A 19,072-nucleotide genomic window follows, 5' to 3' on the forward strand; every position below is an offset into this window, starting at 1 on the left:
GCGCATGCCCAGAAAGGATTTACACGGCGGAAGGGTGCTTTGCTGTGTCTTGGACTTCCTATTTCTAGTCCCGTCGTACGTGCTGTACACGTCATCGCGCAAGCTTTCGACGGACTGTTTGTGCATCCGTGTGTGGTCAAGTCCGTTCAGTGGAAAGTACGACGGACTGTCCGTCGGATTGTATGACGAACTAAGTACGCCATACAATCCGCTCGTGTGTACGCGGCATAAGGCCAACCTGATGACAGTTCACAGGACTAGAAAATGTATGCAGTGTAAAGTTCTGGGGACCAGCTAGATTGCAGGACGCAGGCTTTTCACTCAAAATGAGGTTTATTGAATAGCTTTACAGCAGCAAAAACAAAAGAAAAAAGATTTCAGTCTCGCCGACTTTCAAAGTCCAGAATTGCTATCTCACTCAAAAAGTCCTTGGTTTCTGTTGCAGGTAGCTTCCCCTACCAGGAGGCTTCCAGGCAGGACACTGCTGTCCACTTTTGTTGCTGCAAACCAAACACAAAACACCATGCACCATCTCCTCTACACTCCTCCACACCCATCTACAACTTCCTGTCTTGTTTTAAACCCACTTCCTCTGACAGGTGAGTTTAACCACTTTTGTTTCATTAAAGGGACCACAGTCCAAACAGAGGGGAAATATAGCGTCCTTCCAGGACCCAGCCACGGCGTCCTGTACAGTAGTTAAGTGATTGTTATCTCTATTAGAATGTTCTGAATCAGGTTTTTAACTGTATTTGTGTTTTGACAAACTTGAATTGTAGACTTGTCCAACTGGTTTCTGATTCTTCATGTGCTCATTTGTACTTGCTGCAAAGATTTATAACACTTCTCAGGCAGCAGAGTGATTGTACTTGGCCCTATCCATTTAGTAAATTTGAAATAGAGTAATAAAACAGACCACAATGTACAAGCAATGTGTACTACTTAGAGAGCCACTCTGTTCTCCACTTCCAATTTATGTTTAATCTTTCATGAATCAGATTTAACTCTCCAAGGCTTTGGATGTGTTTGGTGGCTGTGAGAAGCTTTTAGTTCAGACGTTGTATTAACATCGTTCATTTTCATACATGTCTGTGTGAGGACACTTGTGATGAGGGGTGTGACTGTTATTCAGCTCTGCCAATGCAGAGCAATATCTTGGGAAGAAACAAAGCAGCATTTTCACCAAAAGGATATGTATACTTTTAAAGATAAAATCCACCCCAGGCACATATAACTAACACTATCTATCCCTTCCATTTTCTTTTTACGTTTTTTTACTCTACCATCACATATTCCACCAACACCTCTTCCACCAGTGGAGACCTGTGATTAACCACTTCCCGACCAGCGCACGACGATGTACGTCGACAGAATGGTACGGGCAGGCATATTGGCGTACAGGTACGTCCAATATTCAATGCCGCCCTGCCATCGGGAGCGCGCCACCGGCGGCGCGCTCCCGCGCTGGTCGGGACCCCCGCGAGTCCGGTCGCGGGACCCGCGGACTTGATCGCCGCGGGCATCCCCGCCATCATCTCACGGAGCGGCCGAATGGAGGAAATGCTGTGTAAACAACATTTCTCCATTCTGCCTAGCAACTAGTGACGCTGATCTCTGCTCCATGTGATTGGAGCAGAGATCAGTGTTCACTAAATGAAAGCCCAACCCCCCCACAGTTAGTAACACACCCCTAGGAACACTTAACCCCTACACTGCCACCCACTGGTTAACCCTTTCACTGCCAGTGTCATTTACACAGGAATCACTGCATTTATATAGCAGTGATTACTGTATAAATGACAATGGTCCCAAAAATGTGTCAAAAATGTCCGATGGGTCCCCCACAATGTCGCAGTCACAATAAAAATCGCTGATCGCCGCCATTACTAGTAAAAAAAAAAATATATAAAACTATCCCTATTTTGTAAACGCTATAACTTTTGCGCAAACCAATCAATAATCGCTTATTGCGTTTTTTTTTACCAAAAATATGTAGAAGAATACGTATCAGCCTAAACTGAGGGAAAAAAAATTTTTTTATATATTTTTGGGGGATATTTATTATAACAAAAAGTAAAAAATAATGCGTTTTTTTCAAAATTGTCGCTCTATTTTTGGTTATAGCGCAAAAAATAAAAACCGCAGGGGTGATCAAATACCCCCAAAAGAAAGCTCTATTTGTGGGAAAAAAAGGACGTAAATTTTGTTTGGGAGCCACGTCGCACGACCGCGCAATTGTCAGTTAAAGCGACGCAGTGCCGAATCGCAAAAAGGGGTCTGGTCTTTGACCAGCAAATTGGTCCGGTCTGCAAGTGGTTAAGCACTGCAGTTAGGGTTCACTGCCCCTGCTGCTGGGGTCTTCAGGGCCTGTTATGACTTTGCCAATGGAAAGTGTCTTTATCAGGTAGTGGCATTGAAACACAAAGGTGGATTCTTCCACTCTGCCGCCCAGAGGAAAAAAAGATCTGGGAAAAAGACTGGCATGTCATATGATCTAGTATTTGGGAATTTCAATTTTTTGTTAAATTGCTGCAGCAATTGGCTAGATGAATCGTGTTTGTATGTGGAAGGTGAGTCCTGTACAACAGACAGCTTTAAGGCAGTTCCAGGCAAATAATCAGTTTTTTTTTTTCAGTTGTTGAGAGAGGTGGAACAGGTTTTCACTGTTGGTGATCCAACTGAGGAGATTGTACCTCACTTTCTATCTGGAAGACAAGGTGTCACAGGGATTGCAAGCAATGAGAAGTCTCTTCAATGGGACCAGAGACAGAAATAAATAAATAAAACACTTTTTAAGCTTAGTTTCAAAGGCTTTGTATTGCTGTGTCAGATCACCTTGAGCTAGGTGACAGATGCACACCGTTGGGATCAGGAGTGCACCGCAAGGTAGTGGACCCTACGGCTGACTGCTGCGGATGAGAGTCAAGGTGGTAAGGAAGGCAGTGCTGCTGGAACACCAAGACGGATTCCACCGGGGTTCGAGCATAAGATTCCCTAGGGTTTGGAGTCTAATAGCCAGCAGGTGTTTACCAAAGCCTCTAGTGGTGAGGATGGACTGGGCTGCAACTGGCTCCAGGTCGCGACCCCCAGGGTGCCCCAGCTCACGCCCACAGTAGGCAACAGGAGGATAGGGATAGTAAGGGAATAAGCCAAGGTCGGGGCCACAAGCAGACAAGGACAACGGAGTTCACACCAAAGGTTCAGGGTAACAGGCAAACAGGGATAGTCAGGGACACGTCAAAGGTCAGGGTCACAAGCAGACAAGAATAGTTGAGAACATGCCAAGGTCGGTAACAGAAACAAACATAGAGCACATGGCAAGCAGGAAACAGGAAGCCAAACACACAAAGGTTGATCAGCAGGGTTGGCCTGCAGTGCACAGGTTAATATAGAGTTCTCTGATAGGAGCTAGGGTGGAGCCATGCTAGAGGAGAGATTATAAAAGCAGTCAGGTAAGAGTCGGCTGGTCTCTAGAGATGAACACATGGAGACAGTTAAGCTGACAGACAAACTCTATTGCATAACCATGACATGCTGGCTGTACTAATCTGTCCCATTTTACTAATGTCCTGTCTTGTTGTGGCTGTGGCAAGGGATAAGGTGAAATCTCTTCAATGGAATTACAGACAACAGTAAAAACTTGACATATGTTCTAACTCTTATGCCCCATACACACGATCGGACATTGAACAGACATTCCGACAACAAAATCCATTTTTTTTGTCCGACGGATGTTGGCTCAAACTTGTCTTGCATACACACGGTCACACAAAGTTGGTCAGAAATTACCAACGCGAAGAACGCGTTGACGTACAACGCGTACAATGAGCCGAGAAAAATTAAGTTCAATAGCCAGTGCGGCTCTTCTGCTTAATTCCAAGCATGTGTGGAACTTTGTGTGTAGGAATTGTATACACGATTGGAATTTCCGACAACGGATTTTGTTGTCGGAAAATTTGAGATCCAGATCTCAAATTTTGTGTGACGGAAATTCCGATGGAAAATATCTGATGGAGCCTACACACGGTCGGAATTTCCAACAAAGAGCTCCCATCGAACGCTTTCCGCCGGAAAATTCTACCATTTGTACGAGGCATTAGAGGGTGTTTTTATGTAGGTGTGTATATTGTGCAACCTAATGGATTCCCAAAGACACTGCCCAAACCAATATAGCGTTTAGTCCCCAGTCCCCAGTGGCTTAGTTCCCACACAGCTTTTTTTTTTTTCCTTCTACAAATTTGAAGTTGAGTAAGTAATTTACATGATCTTTGCAGTGTTGAAACATATTTATGTATATAGGGCAATATCAATATTGAGTTTGTTTTGGCATGAAGTAAATTAAACTTTGTTTAGGACTTTGCCAACAGCATTGTCTAGTCAGGCACAAAATTGTCTCTCTCTTGTTAACAAAATTTGAACCTTAATTTACATTTCCAATTTGGCAACTCTCCCTCTGTTTTGCGCTTTCAAATTGTGAAATGCGGGAATCAAAGAAACATTCAGCTCAAAAGGCTGTTAATGTAAGATTTAAAATCTATGATCATTTACTGTGTGTCGTCGATATAAAAGTAATAAAATAGCAAATTAACCACTTGCCGACCGCCTCACGCCGATGTACGTCGGCAGAATGGCACGGGCAGGCATAAGCACGTACATGTACGTGATTTGCCTCCCGCGGGTCGGGGGCCCGATCGGGCCCCCGCCCGGTGCCTGCGGCGGTCGGTTTTCGTTCGGGAGCGATCCCGGACGAGGGGACGGCCATTCATTCATGGCCACCCCCTCGCGATCGCTCCCGACGAATGGAAATCCCCGGTGACATCACTTCCTCTCCTGTAATGTAAACACAGGAGAGGAAGTGATGTATTCTCTCCTCCGTGTCGGTATTTTTCGTTCCGACACGGAGGAGAGCGGATCAGTGAGTTGCACCAACACATCCCACACACAGTAGAACATGCCAGGCACACTCACACCCCCCCTTTACCCCCCGATCACCCCCCCAATTACCCCTGCCCCCCCAGTCACAGTGACACCAATGTCATTTTTTTTTTTTTTTTTTTTTTTTTTGCATTGGTGTCATTTGTGACTGTAATAACTGTTAGGGCAGTTAGGGTTAGCCCCCTTTAGTTCTAATGTACCCCCCTAACCCCCCCAATAAAGGTTTAACCCCGTGATCACCCCCCGTCGCCAGTGTCACTAAGGCTGGGTTCACATTGCAGCGGTTTATGAGAACGAATGTGATTCGCACCGCACTGCAGTGCAAATCACATCCGATCTCTGTGCGATTCGAGTTCAGCCATTCGCCGCACCCGCCGCACCCGCCACACCCGCCGCACCCGCCGCAAATTCGCACGGGACCCTTTTTTTGGCCCGCAGCAGAATCGGATCGCATGGGTGTTCACACCATGCGATCCGAGTTTGCAGATCGCACTGCGATATGCGAACTGATCTGGGGGTGTCAGTAACATTTCACTGACACTCCCAGCAGTTCGCATAGGGCAGTGTGAACTGCCGCCGGGAGGCATGCGATGCGGGAACCCGCCGCGGATTCGCGGCGTTTCCGCATCGCTCCAGTGTGAACCCAGCCTAATAAGCGATCATTTTTCTGATCGCCGTATTAGTGTCACAGGTGACGCTAGTTAGGCAGGTAGGTATTTAGGTTCGCCGCAGCTTTTTATAGCGCTAGGGACCCCCATATACTACCGCATAAAGCCCCCTGATTGCCCCCTAGTTAACCCTTTCACCAGTGATCACCATATAACTGTTACAGGTGACGCTGGTTGGTTAGTTATTTTTTTATAGTTTCAGGGCACCCGCCATTTATTACCTAATAAAGGTTTAACCCCCTGATCACCCGGCAGGTGTCATTTGTGACTAATAACTGTTAGGGCAGTTAGGGTTAGCCCCCTTTAGTTCTAAGGTACCCCCCTAACCCCCCCAATAAAGGTTTAACCCCGTGATCACCCCCCGTCGCCAGTGTCACTAAGGCTGGGTTCACATTGCAGCGGTTTATGAGAACGGATGTGATTCGCACCGCACTGCAGTGCAAATCACATCCGATCTCTGTGCGATTCGAGTTCAGCTATACAGATAGTATGGCTGAATTCGTGTCGCACCCGCCGCACCCGCCGCAAACTCGCACGGGACCCTTTTTTTGGTCCGCAGCAGAATCGGATCGCATGGGTGTTCACACCATGCGATCCAAGTTTGCAGATCGCACTGCGATATGCGAACTGATCTGGGGGTGTCATTAACATTTCACTGACACTCCCAGCAGTTCGCATAGGGCAGTGTGAACTGCCGCCGGGAGGCATGCGATGCGGGAACCCGCCGCGCATTCGTGGCGTTCCCGCATCGCTCCAGTGTGAACCCAGCCTAATAAGCGATCGTTTTTCTGATCGCTGTATTAGTGTCACAGGTGACGCTAGTTAGGCAGGTAGGTATTTAGGTTCGCCGCAGCTTTTTATAGCGCCAGGGACCCCCATATACTACCGCATAAAGCCCCCTGATTGCCCCCTAGTTAACCCTTTCACCAGTGATCACCATATAACTGTTACAGGTGACGCTGGTTGGTTAGTTATTTTTTTATAGTTTCAGGGCACCCGCCATTTATTACCTAGTCTCACTAGTGTACCCCTAAATTTAGGGGTGTCTACTTTCTAAAATGGGGTCATTTGGGGGGGGGGGGTTTGTGCCATCTTGGCATTTTATGGCCTTCAAAACTGTAACGCCCTTAGAAAGCCTGAAGGCGGTGCTTGGTTTTTGGGGCCCCGTACGCGGCTAGGCTCCCAAAAAGTCCCACATATGTGGTATCCCCGTACTCAGGAGAAGCAGCAGAATTTATTTTGGGGTGTCATTTCACATATGCCCATGGCATGCGTGAGCAATATATCATTTAGTGACAACTTTGTGAAAAAAAAAAAAAGTTTGTAATTTTCCCGCAACTTGTGGCAAAATATAAAATATTCCATGGACTCAACATGCCTCTCAGCAAATAGCTTGGGGTGTCTACTTTCTAAAATGGGGTCATTTGTGGGGGTTTTGTGCCATCTTGGCATTTTATGGCCTTCAAAACTGTAATAGGTAGTGAGAAGTGAACTCAAAAAATTACGCCCTTAGAAAGCCTGAAGGCGGTGCTTGGTTTTCGGGGCCCCGTACGCGGCTAGGCTCCCAAAAAGTCCCACATATGTGGTATCCCCGTACTCAGGAGAAGCAGCAGAATTTATTTTGGGGTGTCATTTCACATATGCCCATGGCATGCATGAGCAATATATCATTTAGTGACAACTTTGTGAAAAAAAAAAAAAAAAAAAAAAAGTTTGTAATTTTCCCGCAACTTGTGGCAAAATATAAAATATTCCATGGACTCAACATGCCTCTCAGCAAATAGCTTGGGGTGTCTACTTTCTAAAATGGGGTCATTTGTGGGGGTTTTGTGCCATCTTGGCATTTTATGGCCTTCAAAACTGTAATAGGTAGTGAGGCGTGAAATCAAAAATTTACGCCCTTAGAAAGCCTGAAGGCGGTGCTTGGTTTTCGGGGCCCTGTACGCGGCTAGGCTCCCAAAAAGTCCCACATATGTGGTATCCCCGTACTCAGGAGAAGCAGCAGAATTTATTTTGGGGTGTCATTTCACATACGCCCATAGCATGTGTGAGCAATATATCATTTAGTGACAACTTTGTGTAAAAAAAAAAAAAAAATTTTTTTTTTGTCATTATTCAATCGCTTGAGGCAAAAAAATAAAATATTCAATGGGCTCAACATGCCTCTTATCAATTTCCTTAGGGGGTCTACTTTCCAAAATGGGGTCATTTGGGGGGGTTTTGTACTGCCCTGTCATTTTAGCACCTCAAGAAATGAGATAGGCAGTCGTAAACTAAAAGCTGCGTAAATTCCAGAAAACGTACCTTAGTTTGTAGATGTGACAACTTTTGCGCAAACCAATAAATATACAATTATTGACTTTTTTTTTACCAAAGACATGTGGCTGAATACATTTTGGCCTAAATGTATGACTAAAATTGAGTTTATTGGATTTTTCTAATAACAAAAAGTAGAAAATATCATTTTTTTTCAAAATTTGCGGTCTTTTTACGTTTATATCGCAAAAAATAAAAATCGCAGAGGCAATCAAATACCATCAAAAGAAAGCTCTATTTGTGGGAAGAAAAGGACGCAAATTTTGTTTGGGTACAACATTGCATGACCGCGCAATTACCAGTTAAAGCAGCGCAGTGCCAAAGTGTAAAAAGACCTCTGGTCATTTACCAGCAAAATGGTCCGGTCTGAAAGTGGTTAACTATACTTAAATGACTTTTAAAGACAGAAGATTTTTTTTATCTTAATGCTTTCTATGCATTAAGATGAAAAGCCTTCTGTGTGCAGCAGCCCCCCTAATACTTACATAAGGCCCCTCTCTGCCCAGCAATGTCCACGAGTGTTTCAGCCGTCTGAAATTTCCATTCCTGATTGGCTGAGACACAGCAGCGACGCCATTGGCTCCTGCTGCTGTCAATCAAAGTCAGCTAGCCAATCAGGGTAGAGAAGGGCCAGGATGGGGCTCCATGTCTGAATGGACACAGGGAGCTGTAACTCGGCTTGGGTGCCCCCAATAGCAAGCTGCTTGCTTTGGGGGCACTGAACAGGAGGGGAGGGGCCAAGAGCAGAGAAGAAGGACGTAAGAAGAGGAGGATCTGGGCTGCCCTGTGCAAATCCACTGCACAGAGCAGGTAAGTATAACATGTTTATTATTTTTATAGGAAAAAAAGACTTTTCAATCACTTCAACTTTTCTCAGGCTTCTGTGCTGCAGGTCCACTTATTCACTGTGCATCACCCCCCCCTTCTATTCTGCAGGAGGTAATGTCTCCCCCTTTCTGATGAAAAAATGCTTAAAGGAGTTGTAAAGGCAGAAGGATTTGTATCTTAATGCTTAAGATAAAAAGCCTTCTGTGTGCAGCAGCCCCCCAACACTTACCCGAGGTCCCTCTCTGTTCAGCGATGTCCAGGTGTGTCTCGGCCATCCCAGATCCTCCTTCCTGATTGGCTGAGACACAGCAGTGGCGCCATTGGCTCCCACGTCTGTCAAAATCAGCTAGCCAATCAGGGAAGAGAGGAGCAGGGCTGGGTCAGGGCTCGTGTTTGAATGGACACGGGGAGCTGTGACCCGTGTGCCCCTATAGCAAGCTGCTTGCTGTGGGGGCACTGAACAGGAGGGAGGGGCCAGGATCACAGAAGAGCGACCTGAGATAAGGCGGATCCAGGCTGCTCTGTGCAAGTCCACTGCAACAGAGCAGGTAAGTATAACATGTTTCTAAAGGCTTGTTTTCTTTCCTATAAAAAACAATCATTTTAATTCAGAGTAGCACAAATTTTAGAGATCATGCACAAACACAGTGCAGGAGTGTGTTCTCATGAGGTAACTACAGTACTTTGAAAAAGTATTCACACCCCTTGAAGCTTTCCACATTTTGTCATGTTACAACCAAAAATCTAAATGTATTTTATTGGGATTTTATATGATAGACCAACACAAAGTGGCACATAATTGTAAAGTGGAAGAAAAAGAATAATTGTTTTTTACATTTTTTTTTACAAATAAATATCTATCTGAAAAGTGTGGCGTGCAGTTGTATTCAGTCCCCTTTACTCTGATACCCCTAACTAAAATCTAGTGGAACCAATTGCCTTCAGAAGTCACCTTATCGGTAAATGGAGTCCATCTGTGTGTAGTTTAATTTCAGTATAAATACAGCTGTTCTGTGAAGCCTTCAGAGGTTTGTTAGATAACCCTAGTGAACAAACATTACTGGCTGAAAACCTCCACAAAAATGACAGTAAAGCCATGCTAAAGATAACGGCGCTTTACCACCGACACCCCAGTGTGAAAGCAGACTTAGTTGTGTACTCCACAAATCTGGCCTTTTATGGAAGAACAAAGCCATTTGCAAATCCATCAGAAATCCCATTTGCAGTTTGCGAGAAGCCATGTGGGGAAAACGGCAAACATGTGGAAGAAGGTGCTCTGGTCAGATGAGACCACAGCTGAACTTTTTGGCCTAAAAACAAATAATGCACATACCCCCGAACACACCAAGCTTTTCTTCAGCAGGGACATGGAAGCTAGTCAGAGTTGATGGGAAGATGGATGGAGTCAAATACAGGGAAATTGTGGAAGAAAATCTGTTAGGGTCTGCAAAAGACATGAGACTGGGGCAGAGGTTCACCATCCAGCAGGACAACAACCCTAAACATACAGCCAGAGCTACAATGGAATGGATATGCAATTTGCAGACCTCCAGCTGTTGCAGAACTACAAGTTCCATGAGGCATAGCAAGACTCTGACAGCCACAAGCATGACAGCCAGTTTCAGAGGCATGATGGGACTGGCAGTTTTGCAACAGCTGGAGGTCCGCTAATTGCATATCCCTGATTTAGATCACAGCATAGTCTTGTGTTAGAATGACCCAGTCAAAGTCCACACTTAAATCCAGTTGAGAATCTGTGGCAAGACTTGAAAATTGCTGTTCAGATGCACTCCATCCAATCTGACAGAGCTTGAGCTATTTTGCGAAGAAGAATGGGCAAAAATGTCACTCTCTAGATGTGCAAAGCTGGTAGAGACATCACCAAAAAGACTTGCAGCTGTAATTGCAGTGAAAGGTGATTCTACAAAGTATTGACTCATCAAGGGCTCGTTCATATGGCCACCCAGGGTGGTACACTACTCAGATCAGCATACTTCTGCAGTGTTTGCGATTATCTGCTGATAGGGGACCTGTACACATCAATAGCAAATTGACACTGTTTGCTGCTGTTCACATGTAATTGCACAAGGAGCAATTCCATGCGGTTAGTGACAGATGAGTAACCCTATACACAGACAGTGTGCATTCAGGGATGCTCATCTTTCCCCAACCGTAGGTAATCACTCCAGCAGAGCCCTCTGATTCCCCTTGTCTTGAATTATATTGCATTGTACTGTCTACCCCAATGTTGTAAAGCGCTGCGTAAACTGTCGGCGCTATATAAATCCTGTATAATAATAATAATAATAATAATAATAATGTGTGATTACATATAAACAGCTGTGGAACCCTTTTAACCTGTCATTGATTTATACAGGCTGAGCAGCCAAAATTGATTGCAAACCCCTGACTGTTCCTGCAGCAAAAATAAGCTGATCTGGGAGGTGTACAGCCTCAGATGGCCATGTGAATGGGCCCTAGCCCTCTATAGTTACTTTGATCCATATGTTCTTAATGCCTCTGGATCTGAGACTATGAAAGCGCAAGCAAAAGGGCTCCAAGGTTTAAATATCACCCGCTTTACATGGAGGTTGCACAACTTAGTAGCGCAACAGGAGGCTATAGTTTTCTTACTTGGTTATACATTTCTAAATACTGTAAGGCCCCTTTCATACTACTGCGCTATGGATTTGCTGCAGCATTAGTGTACCCATGGTTTTTGCGTGGGTTAACGGCACGCCACATTTTTCACATATTTATTTGTAAAAAAAAAAATGAAAATCATTTTCCCTCCACTTCACAATTATGTGCCACTTTGTATTGGTCTATCAAAAAACTAAAAAAAAATCCCAATAAATCCCAATAAAATACATTTATGTTTTTGGTTGCAACATGACAAAATGTGGCACATTTTAAGGGGTATGAATACTTTTTCAAGGCACTGTATATTTACTTCATTTCTTTTCTAAAGGTTAGTTTGTATTATTTTGTGCAGCATTTTGCCTTGGGGTAAGGGAAACTCAATGATTAATTCGACCTTGAGTTCCACTTTAGTTTTTATGCTTCCAAATAAAAATGTACTGTATATTGAAGTGGCTTGCAGTTTTGCACACATCTTAGTATTTGGTTTGTATTTCTGTCATTTTATTAGGTATTAATGTAGGGTTAGACAAGTTGATGTGAAATTTGGGAGCCAGTATGTCCAATTCAAGAGCCAGCAGGATTTTAGTTTAGCTAGCTCTATTGAAAACAACTAGAGAAAACCTCAAAAGTTAGGGACCAGCTGTAATATTTAAGGGCTATTGCAAACCTGGCTTCTGGGATTTGTCTTGCCCTATGTTAATATATTGTATTCATTTTTGTTGCTGGTGTGTATATTATCCAGACTGGACAACACAAGGTTGCCAAACCAGAACTTGCTAGTTAAACATATTCCTTGCAAGTTAAGTAGTTAAGCCTATGGTTTGTTGTGAAATCTGTGTCAATATTTAACAGCTTAGCTATATCTTGCAGAGCCCCTCCCAGTTGTGCCATGACTCCTAGCAACAGTAAACCTTATAACTGCATACAGGGCGACAGAAAAGATACTCCGGATTGAGTTGTGTTTCCATTTCAGTTTTAGGTAAGCCAAGGCTTTTATAAAGATTTGAGGCTATATGAAATTATTGACTAAATTGTATGAAATGGCTGTCATTCAGGGAGACCAAAGATATTTGGGGTGTTTTTCATGTCTACAGACTCTGCCATGTAGTTATGCTCCTTTAAGTTTGATTTCTTATCTCAAAAATATTTAATTTTAAAATTCACTGATGAAGATTTTTATGTTGCTTTTGGAATTGTCATTTGTGGAAATATGAATATGAACAAAGTAATTACTGCAACACCCATATTGCAGCTTACCGTTAGGAGTAAATTGTTGCAATGCCTAATACTGCAGTAAGGTAACCAACTTAATATCAGTCTGTCATATGTAGCCAATATTTATTACATTAATCATCTGGAAAATCACTGCAACTAGATTTTCACTTTAATTCTAGTTAATTTTAGACTGTTATATTACCTATATATTTGTATGTGGATTTAACAGTTTGGTGAGAAAAGGATTATGAAGCAAAATAATAACTTAATAGCTGCCTTCGGCCATGCTGTGCAGCCAGGCCCCCCAAAGCCTCCTCTCTTCAGCTCTCCAGCTGACGGTTGCATTCTGACTTCATCACGTATAATAGCATTGTACGTAAGGTTGGCAAAGGCCCACTAAGAGTTACCGTACACATTACAGTCTGGCCGTAAAATCTTTTTACAATCAACTTTATGTAGCGCTGGCTCCTGACGAGCAGGCGCTATTGTTTTTGTAAAGTTAAGTTACCTGAAGCCACAGTTGGGCTTCGGGATTATTTCTCTAAATTTCTGGTTTCAGTACCAGTCCAGCTGGGTTGCACTGGGTTCTCCTTGACTGCAGATTTCGCTGTCACCACTGGAAAGAGTAGAAAGGCAGTCTAGCTGGATGCATTGAATGCCACTTATCTCTCGGAAACCAGCACAGTGGGAGTGTTTTCCTGCTGTGCATTCTGGGGGGTGGTATTTAAGGTACCGATGGCATGTTGGCGGTGGGATTATTTTCTGTCTGTTTGGTTCTGGTGGTCCTCCTGACCCAGCCCCATGGCCCTCCTAGCCTGGGGTGCGGAACTATGCATCCTGTGTCTCGGGGCTGGCTGGCCCGAGGCGACACAACTGAAGGGAGGGGCCCGAGCGAATTTCAGGACCTACTGATCCAGGGATGGTCCGGTGCCATCTAATCAGAAGGGAGAGGCCCAGCAACTGAAGAACCCCAGGGGAGGACTCTTTCAGGAGAAGACCGTGTGCAATGCTGCTTTCTCTGAAGGAGACTTAGTTGAAGGATGCAACCTGGATCAACACTCATATGGTATTGCCGGATCGGCTGAGAGAAACTGGTACCGTATGTCAGCTCTTTAAATTTATCCACATCCCTCAGTAACGCTCAAGTGTATCTCACAAGTGTGTGGCAGAGACTTTACCGAGCATCCCACCGGCTGCTAGGCCTAGTGAGAGAGGTCAATCGGGGGGTTGTTGAATCCAGTTGTGGAACAGTTTTATTCTCTGTATTCTCGTAATACTTTCACCTTGCAATTTAAGTGCCTGAATTCACCCCTAACCCTCTACCCTTCATTAAGAGACTTTGTTTTTTCTAAACAAATAACCCAAAAGAGGATTCAGTGTCAGTTTCAACATTCTTTGGGCCATTTACCACAGGATCCCCAAGAAGGAGAAGCAAGCAGGTAAGGTAACAGTAAGCCCAAATCAAACCAGCAGCTCCTTTGGGGGTCAGTGCTACATTTAGTTTTACTAAAACTCTAAAATATGTGGACCTACTTAATCCAATCCATTGTTTCTCAACCTCTTTTTCAGTGAAGGCACCCTTTAAAATTATGGACAGTCTTGAGGCACCCCATTCTAAATTGTAAAAAAAATATTCTAATAGTTTTACATAATGCAGCAACATCCACACACATAGGACACCCAACATTACAGGTGATTTTATAATTCAACTTTGCATACTGGTGCTGAATAGTCTAGGGTTTTCTTCTTCCTCAGTTTCTCCCCATCACTCAGCTAATGTAAACCCCAGTGCTGATGGAGTGGCAAAGGGCCGCTGTGGAAGCGACCAACATCCTCCTTATCAGCTAATGACATTATTGCTTGTTGGGATGCTGGCAGCTAGTAGGTTGTAATGGTGCACAATGAAAAACCTGTGACTTAAAGGCAGTCTTAATCTACCCACTGGCATGTATACATTTTTTGGGCAATTTTTAGGCATTTTACCAAGGCACCCAGAAGAAACATGAAGGCACCCTGGTTGAAAAAGGATGATCTAATCAATCTATATCAAATCAGGCCCTTTCACTGCATAGTCTTTAGTAGATCTAAAGATAATTATACAGATTGTAATATGTGTGTTGAACTTAAAAGCAGCAATGTCAAAGGGAAGAGGTAATCTCTGGCTGCTAGAGGAGTGAGGAATAAGATAAGTATTATATCTTATTCCTCTACCCCTAGAATTATTAGAATTATGTACATTTGACTCTTGCAGTGCAGGAGGACCCCAATAAAAGGGTATTTATTTTGAATCTCTTGGTTCAGCTTTAAGCTGTTTTGAATCTTATGTATTGATTATAACATTCAAATTTTGAAATAATTTTTCTTACAGTTATTCTTATGGAGCATATGATTAAACGCCAGTTTGTTGAAGACCGAGCTACTATATTGGATAATCTACCTGTAGCATGGAATGTGGCAGAGCCTGGACCTTATTACTGTGTTACCTTAAAGATGTCCAGAATAAAGGACCTTGCTTTTGATTTTGAATTTGGATCTTTAGACTCCAGGTTGGTTTTCTACACTCCAACAAAGGGTTATGGTAAAGAATCAAAACGTTAATGTTAAGAGTTAATGTTTTTTTGCACATTATGATGACAGTTGATCATTAACAGTTTAGGTAATAAAGAACATTATGCTATTATACCTTGCATACCTCTTGTATGTTGGGTCTGGAACTTTTGCAAAATATTCCTGCTGGTTAAATGCAGACACTGAAAAGCGCTTGAAGTGTTGATTCTGTAATATTTTATTGTGCACCTGTGGAGCCCCTGTAAATTTTGGTGGAAACTGGATGCCTCAAGTTCCTTGAAATGATCACTACACCTATCTCTCCGTATCCAAAAACCAATGAGAGCCATTATTAGATGCTGAGCCACTGTCAGGGGGAAGGATCTTTAAGTTAGGGAAGTTGAAGTTGGAAGGGGTCAGAGTCCAGGAAAGAAAAGTGGAACGTGATACAGGCATTTTCCATCATTTTGTTGTGCTTGTACTTGGAGTGAACAAGTGCTTTGTCCATGCAGGGAAAAACAGGTTAACTTTAATGCCCCTCCCTAGCAGCACCCACTCATCCTTCTTTCACCCCTTATATTCTGTATTTAGCTATGGGCAATGAGGAAAAAAAGCCACATGTAAGCTTATGGCAATGCTGTACCCTGTGACACATCAAGGCCAACACAAACAACCATTGTTCTGGGGCTCAGGTCGTCTCCAGGACTTCCAAGCGAGCCACTATAAGTGCTACCCCAAAGGAGCTACTGAATGATTAGTTTTCCTGGTTCCTAGTTACAATGACCCTACTGTACTCTTTAACATATGAAAGTTAGAGGAAAGTATATTTATTTGGGCGACACACCTGGCAAAGTAAATAAGTGATAGCCCTAAACAATAGCACATAGAAGTTGCAATAATAACAATTCACAAAAGAGATAATATGAAACCTACTTTCACAGGAGTACCTGAAAATTGTCTCTAAGGGCCAAAGTTCCCACCTTCTAGGCCATGGCTTATAGGGAAGAGCTAAATTGTGTGTGTGTGTGTGTGTGTGTGTATATGTATGTGTGTATATGTTTGTGTGTGTGTGTGTGTGTGTATATGTATATATATATATATATATATATATATATATATATATATATATATATATATATATATATATATATATACATATATATATATATATATATATATACATATATATATATATATATATATATATATATATATATATACACTACCGTTCAAAAGTTTGGGGTCACATTGAAATGTCCTTATTTTTGAAGGAAAAGCACTGTACTTTTCAATGAAGCTAACTTTAAACTAGTCCTAACTTTAAACAAATATACTCTATACATTGCTAATGTGGTAAATGACTATTCTAACTGCAAATGTCTAGTTTTTGGTGCAATATCTACATAGGTGTATAGAGGCCCATTTACAGCAACTATCACTCCAGTGTTCTAATGGTACAATGTGTTTGCTCATTGGCTCAGAAGGCTAATTGATGATTAGCAAACCCTTGTGCAATCATGTTCACACATCTAAAAACAGTCTAGCTCCTTCCAGAAGCTACAAAACTGACCTTCCTGTGAGCAGATTGAGTTTCTGGAGCATCACATTTGTGGGGTCAATTAAACGCTCAAAATGGCCAGAAAAAGAGAACTTTCATCTGAAACTCGACAGTCTATTCTTGTTCTTAGAAATGAAGGCTATCCCATGCGAGAAATTGCAAAGAAATTGAAGATTTCCTACAATGGTGTGTACTACTCCCTTCAGAGGACAGCACAAACAGGCTCTAACCACAGTAGAAAAAGAAGTGGGAGGCCGCGTTGCACAACTAAGCAAGAAGATAAGCACATTAGAGTCTCTAGTTTGAGAAACAGACGCCTCACAGGTCCCCAACTGGCATCTTCATTAAATAAATGAATAAGGAAGGCTATCACTCCATTTTGCAACGCCATGCCATACCCAGTGGACAGCGCTTGATTGGAGCCAATTTCATCCTACAACAGGACAATGACCCTAAACACACCTCCAAATTGTGCAAGAACTATTTACAGCAGAAGCAGGCAGCTGGTATTCTATCGGTAATGGAGTGGCCAGCACAGTCACCAGATCTGAACCCCATTGAGCTGTTGTGGGAGCAGCTTGACCGTATGGTACGCCAGAAGTGCCCATCCAACCAATCCAACTTGTGGGAGCTGCTTCTAGAAGCGTGGGGTGCAATTTCTCCAGCTTACCTCAATAAATTAACAGCTAGAATGCCAAAGGTGTGCAATGCTGTAATTTCTGCAAAAGGAGGATTCTTTGACGAAAGCAAAGTTTGATGTAAAAACAATGTTATTTCAAATACAAATCATTATTTCTAACCTTGTCAATGTCTTGACTCTATTTTCTATTCATTTCACAACGTATGGTGGTGAATAAGTGTGACTTTTCATGGAAAACGCAAAATTGTTTGGGTGACCCCAAACTTTTGAACGGTAGTGTGTATGTATATATATATATATATATATATATATATATATATATATATATATATATATATATATATATATATACACATATATATACATATATATATATATATATATATACATATATATATATATATATATACATATATACATATATATTTATAATAAAGCACTTGTTCACTCCAAGTACAAGCACAACAAAATGAAAATGCCTGTATCACGTTCCACTTTTCTTTACTGGACTCTCGGAGCCCCTCCTACTTCAACTTCCCTAACTTAAAGATCCTTCCCGCTGACAGTGGCTCAGCATCTAATAATTTCTCTCTCATTGGTTTTTGGATAAGGAAAGATACGTGTAGTGCTAATTTCAAGGAACCTGAGGAATCCAGCTTTCATAGGCACTCCTGTGAAAGTAGGTTTCATATTATCTCTTTTGTGAATAGTTGTTATTGCAACTTCTATGTGCTATTGTTTAGGGCTATCATAGTCTATCACCGCCAGGATATTTCCCTGTCCACCCATATCAGGTTTCAGATGCAAAAGACAATGCACGCCCACTTCATAAGTCCTTTAATTTGGAAGTAACCCATTGGCTGCTTTAGAGGGCAATATTTTCTTCTGGATGCAGCGTAGGCAAGAGTGGCAAAAACTCTCAAATTCAGGCAGAATGATGAGTCACTGCAACTGATTTCTCACTAACTTAAAAGTCTTTTCCAGTCCTAAGGGTCACGATCATTGTGAAAGGTGGCTAAGAGTTTCCAGGAGAGATGACTGCCATATCTGATATCGGATATCTGATTATATCTTTCCCTTAGAACCAACACACTGAGCCACTTTGCCCCTGACAGGCATTGGAGAACATCCTTCTGTTGAGGGTACAGTAGTCAATGTATATCTATAAGGAACTGTTCTTCTTCTGGGCCACTATTATTTAGCCATATGATTATGGTGCTAAAAAGTTGTATTTCTCAAATTTGTCCAATATATGATAAAAATTACATTTAAATGTAATATTTCTATTGAAAATAACTATACAATTGTATTTCTTTCAGAGATAAGTTTCCAGTTACATTGTTCCCTGAAAAGTAAGTTTTTCCTTAAATAACCTTGCCATTTTTATGCCATTACCACCAAGTAAAAAACATAAAAATAAATTGTTTGCACTCAATGTATAATTGCTAGATTTATACAGCTATATACAATATAGCAGAATATATGCACACACTAATTTTGGTAGCATAGTTATTAATGTGGAATGTACAGTGGAACCTTGGTTTACTAGTAACGCAGTTAACAAGCATTTTGAAAGACAAGCAACTTATTTTTAAAAATCCTGACTCGGTTTGCGAGTGTTGTCTCGCAAAACGAGCAGGATTCAAGCCAATGGGGTGTGCAGTACTGCATTTGGCCAGAGGTGCGGGGGCGCCAGTGACACTCGGAACGGTTTGGAGCCGT

The 19,072-nt window shown here is 42.4% G+C and overlaps 1 protein-coding gene across 2 annotated transcripts in view; it reads left to right on the forward strand.

The window, feature by feature from the left end:
• Nucleotides 1-12,246: 12,246 nt before the first annotated feature.
• The window catches only part of LOC143960915 (uncharacterized), an 83,882-nt gene continuing 77,056 nt past the window's right edge, over nucleotides 12,247-19,072 (forward strand). For both annotated transcript variants that reach the window (XM_077469932.1, XM_077469933.1), the window contains exons 1-3: nucleotides 12,247-12,369; nucleotides 14,974-15,151; nucleotides 18,670-18,702. In XM_077469932.1, coding sequence (XP_077326058.1) covers nucleotides 14,982-15,151; nucleotides 18,670-18,702 — 203 coding nt within the window. In that variant the 5' untranslated portion in view covers nucleotides 12,247-12,369; nucleotides 14,974-14,981. The remainder of the gene's footprint in view (nucleotides 12,370-14,973; nucleotides 15,152-18,669; nucleotides 18,703-19,072) is intronic.

The sequence above is a fragment of the Lithobates pipiens genome, unplaced genomic scaffold (genome assembly GCF_037356315.1).
Source record: "Lithobates pipiens isolate NorthernLeopardFrog02 unplaced genomic scaffold, aLitPip1_a1.2 Scaffold_8, whole genome shotgun sequence".
In the NCBI taxonomy this organism is placed as follows: Eukaryota; Metazoa; Chordata; class Amphibia; order Anura; family Ranidae; genus Lithobates; species Lithobates pipiens.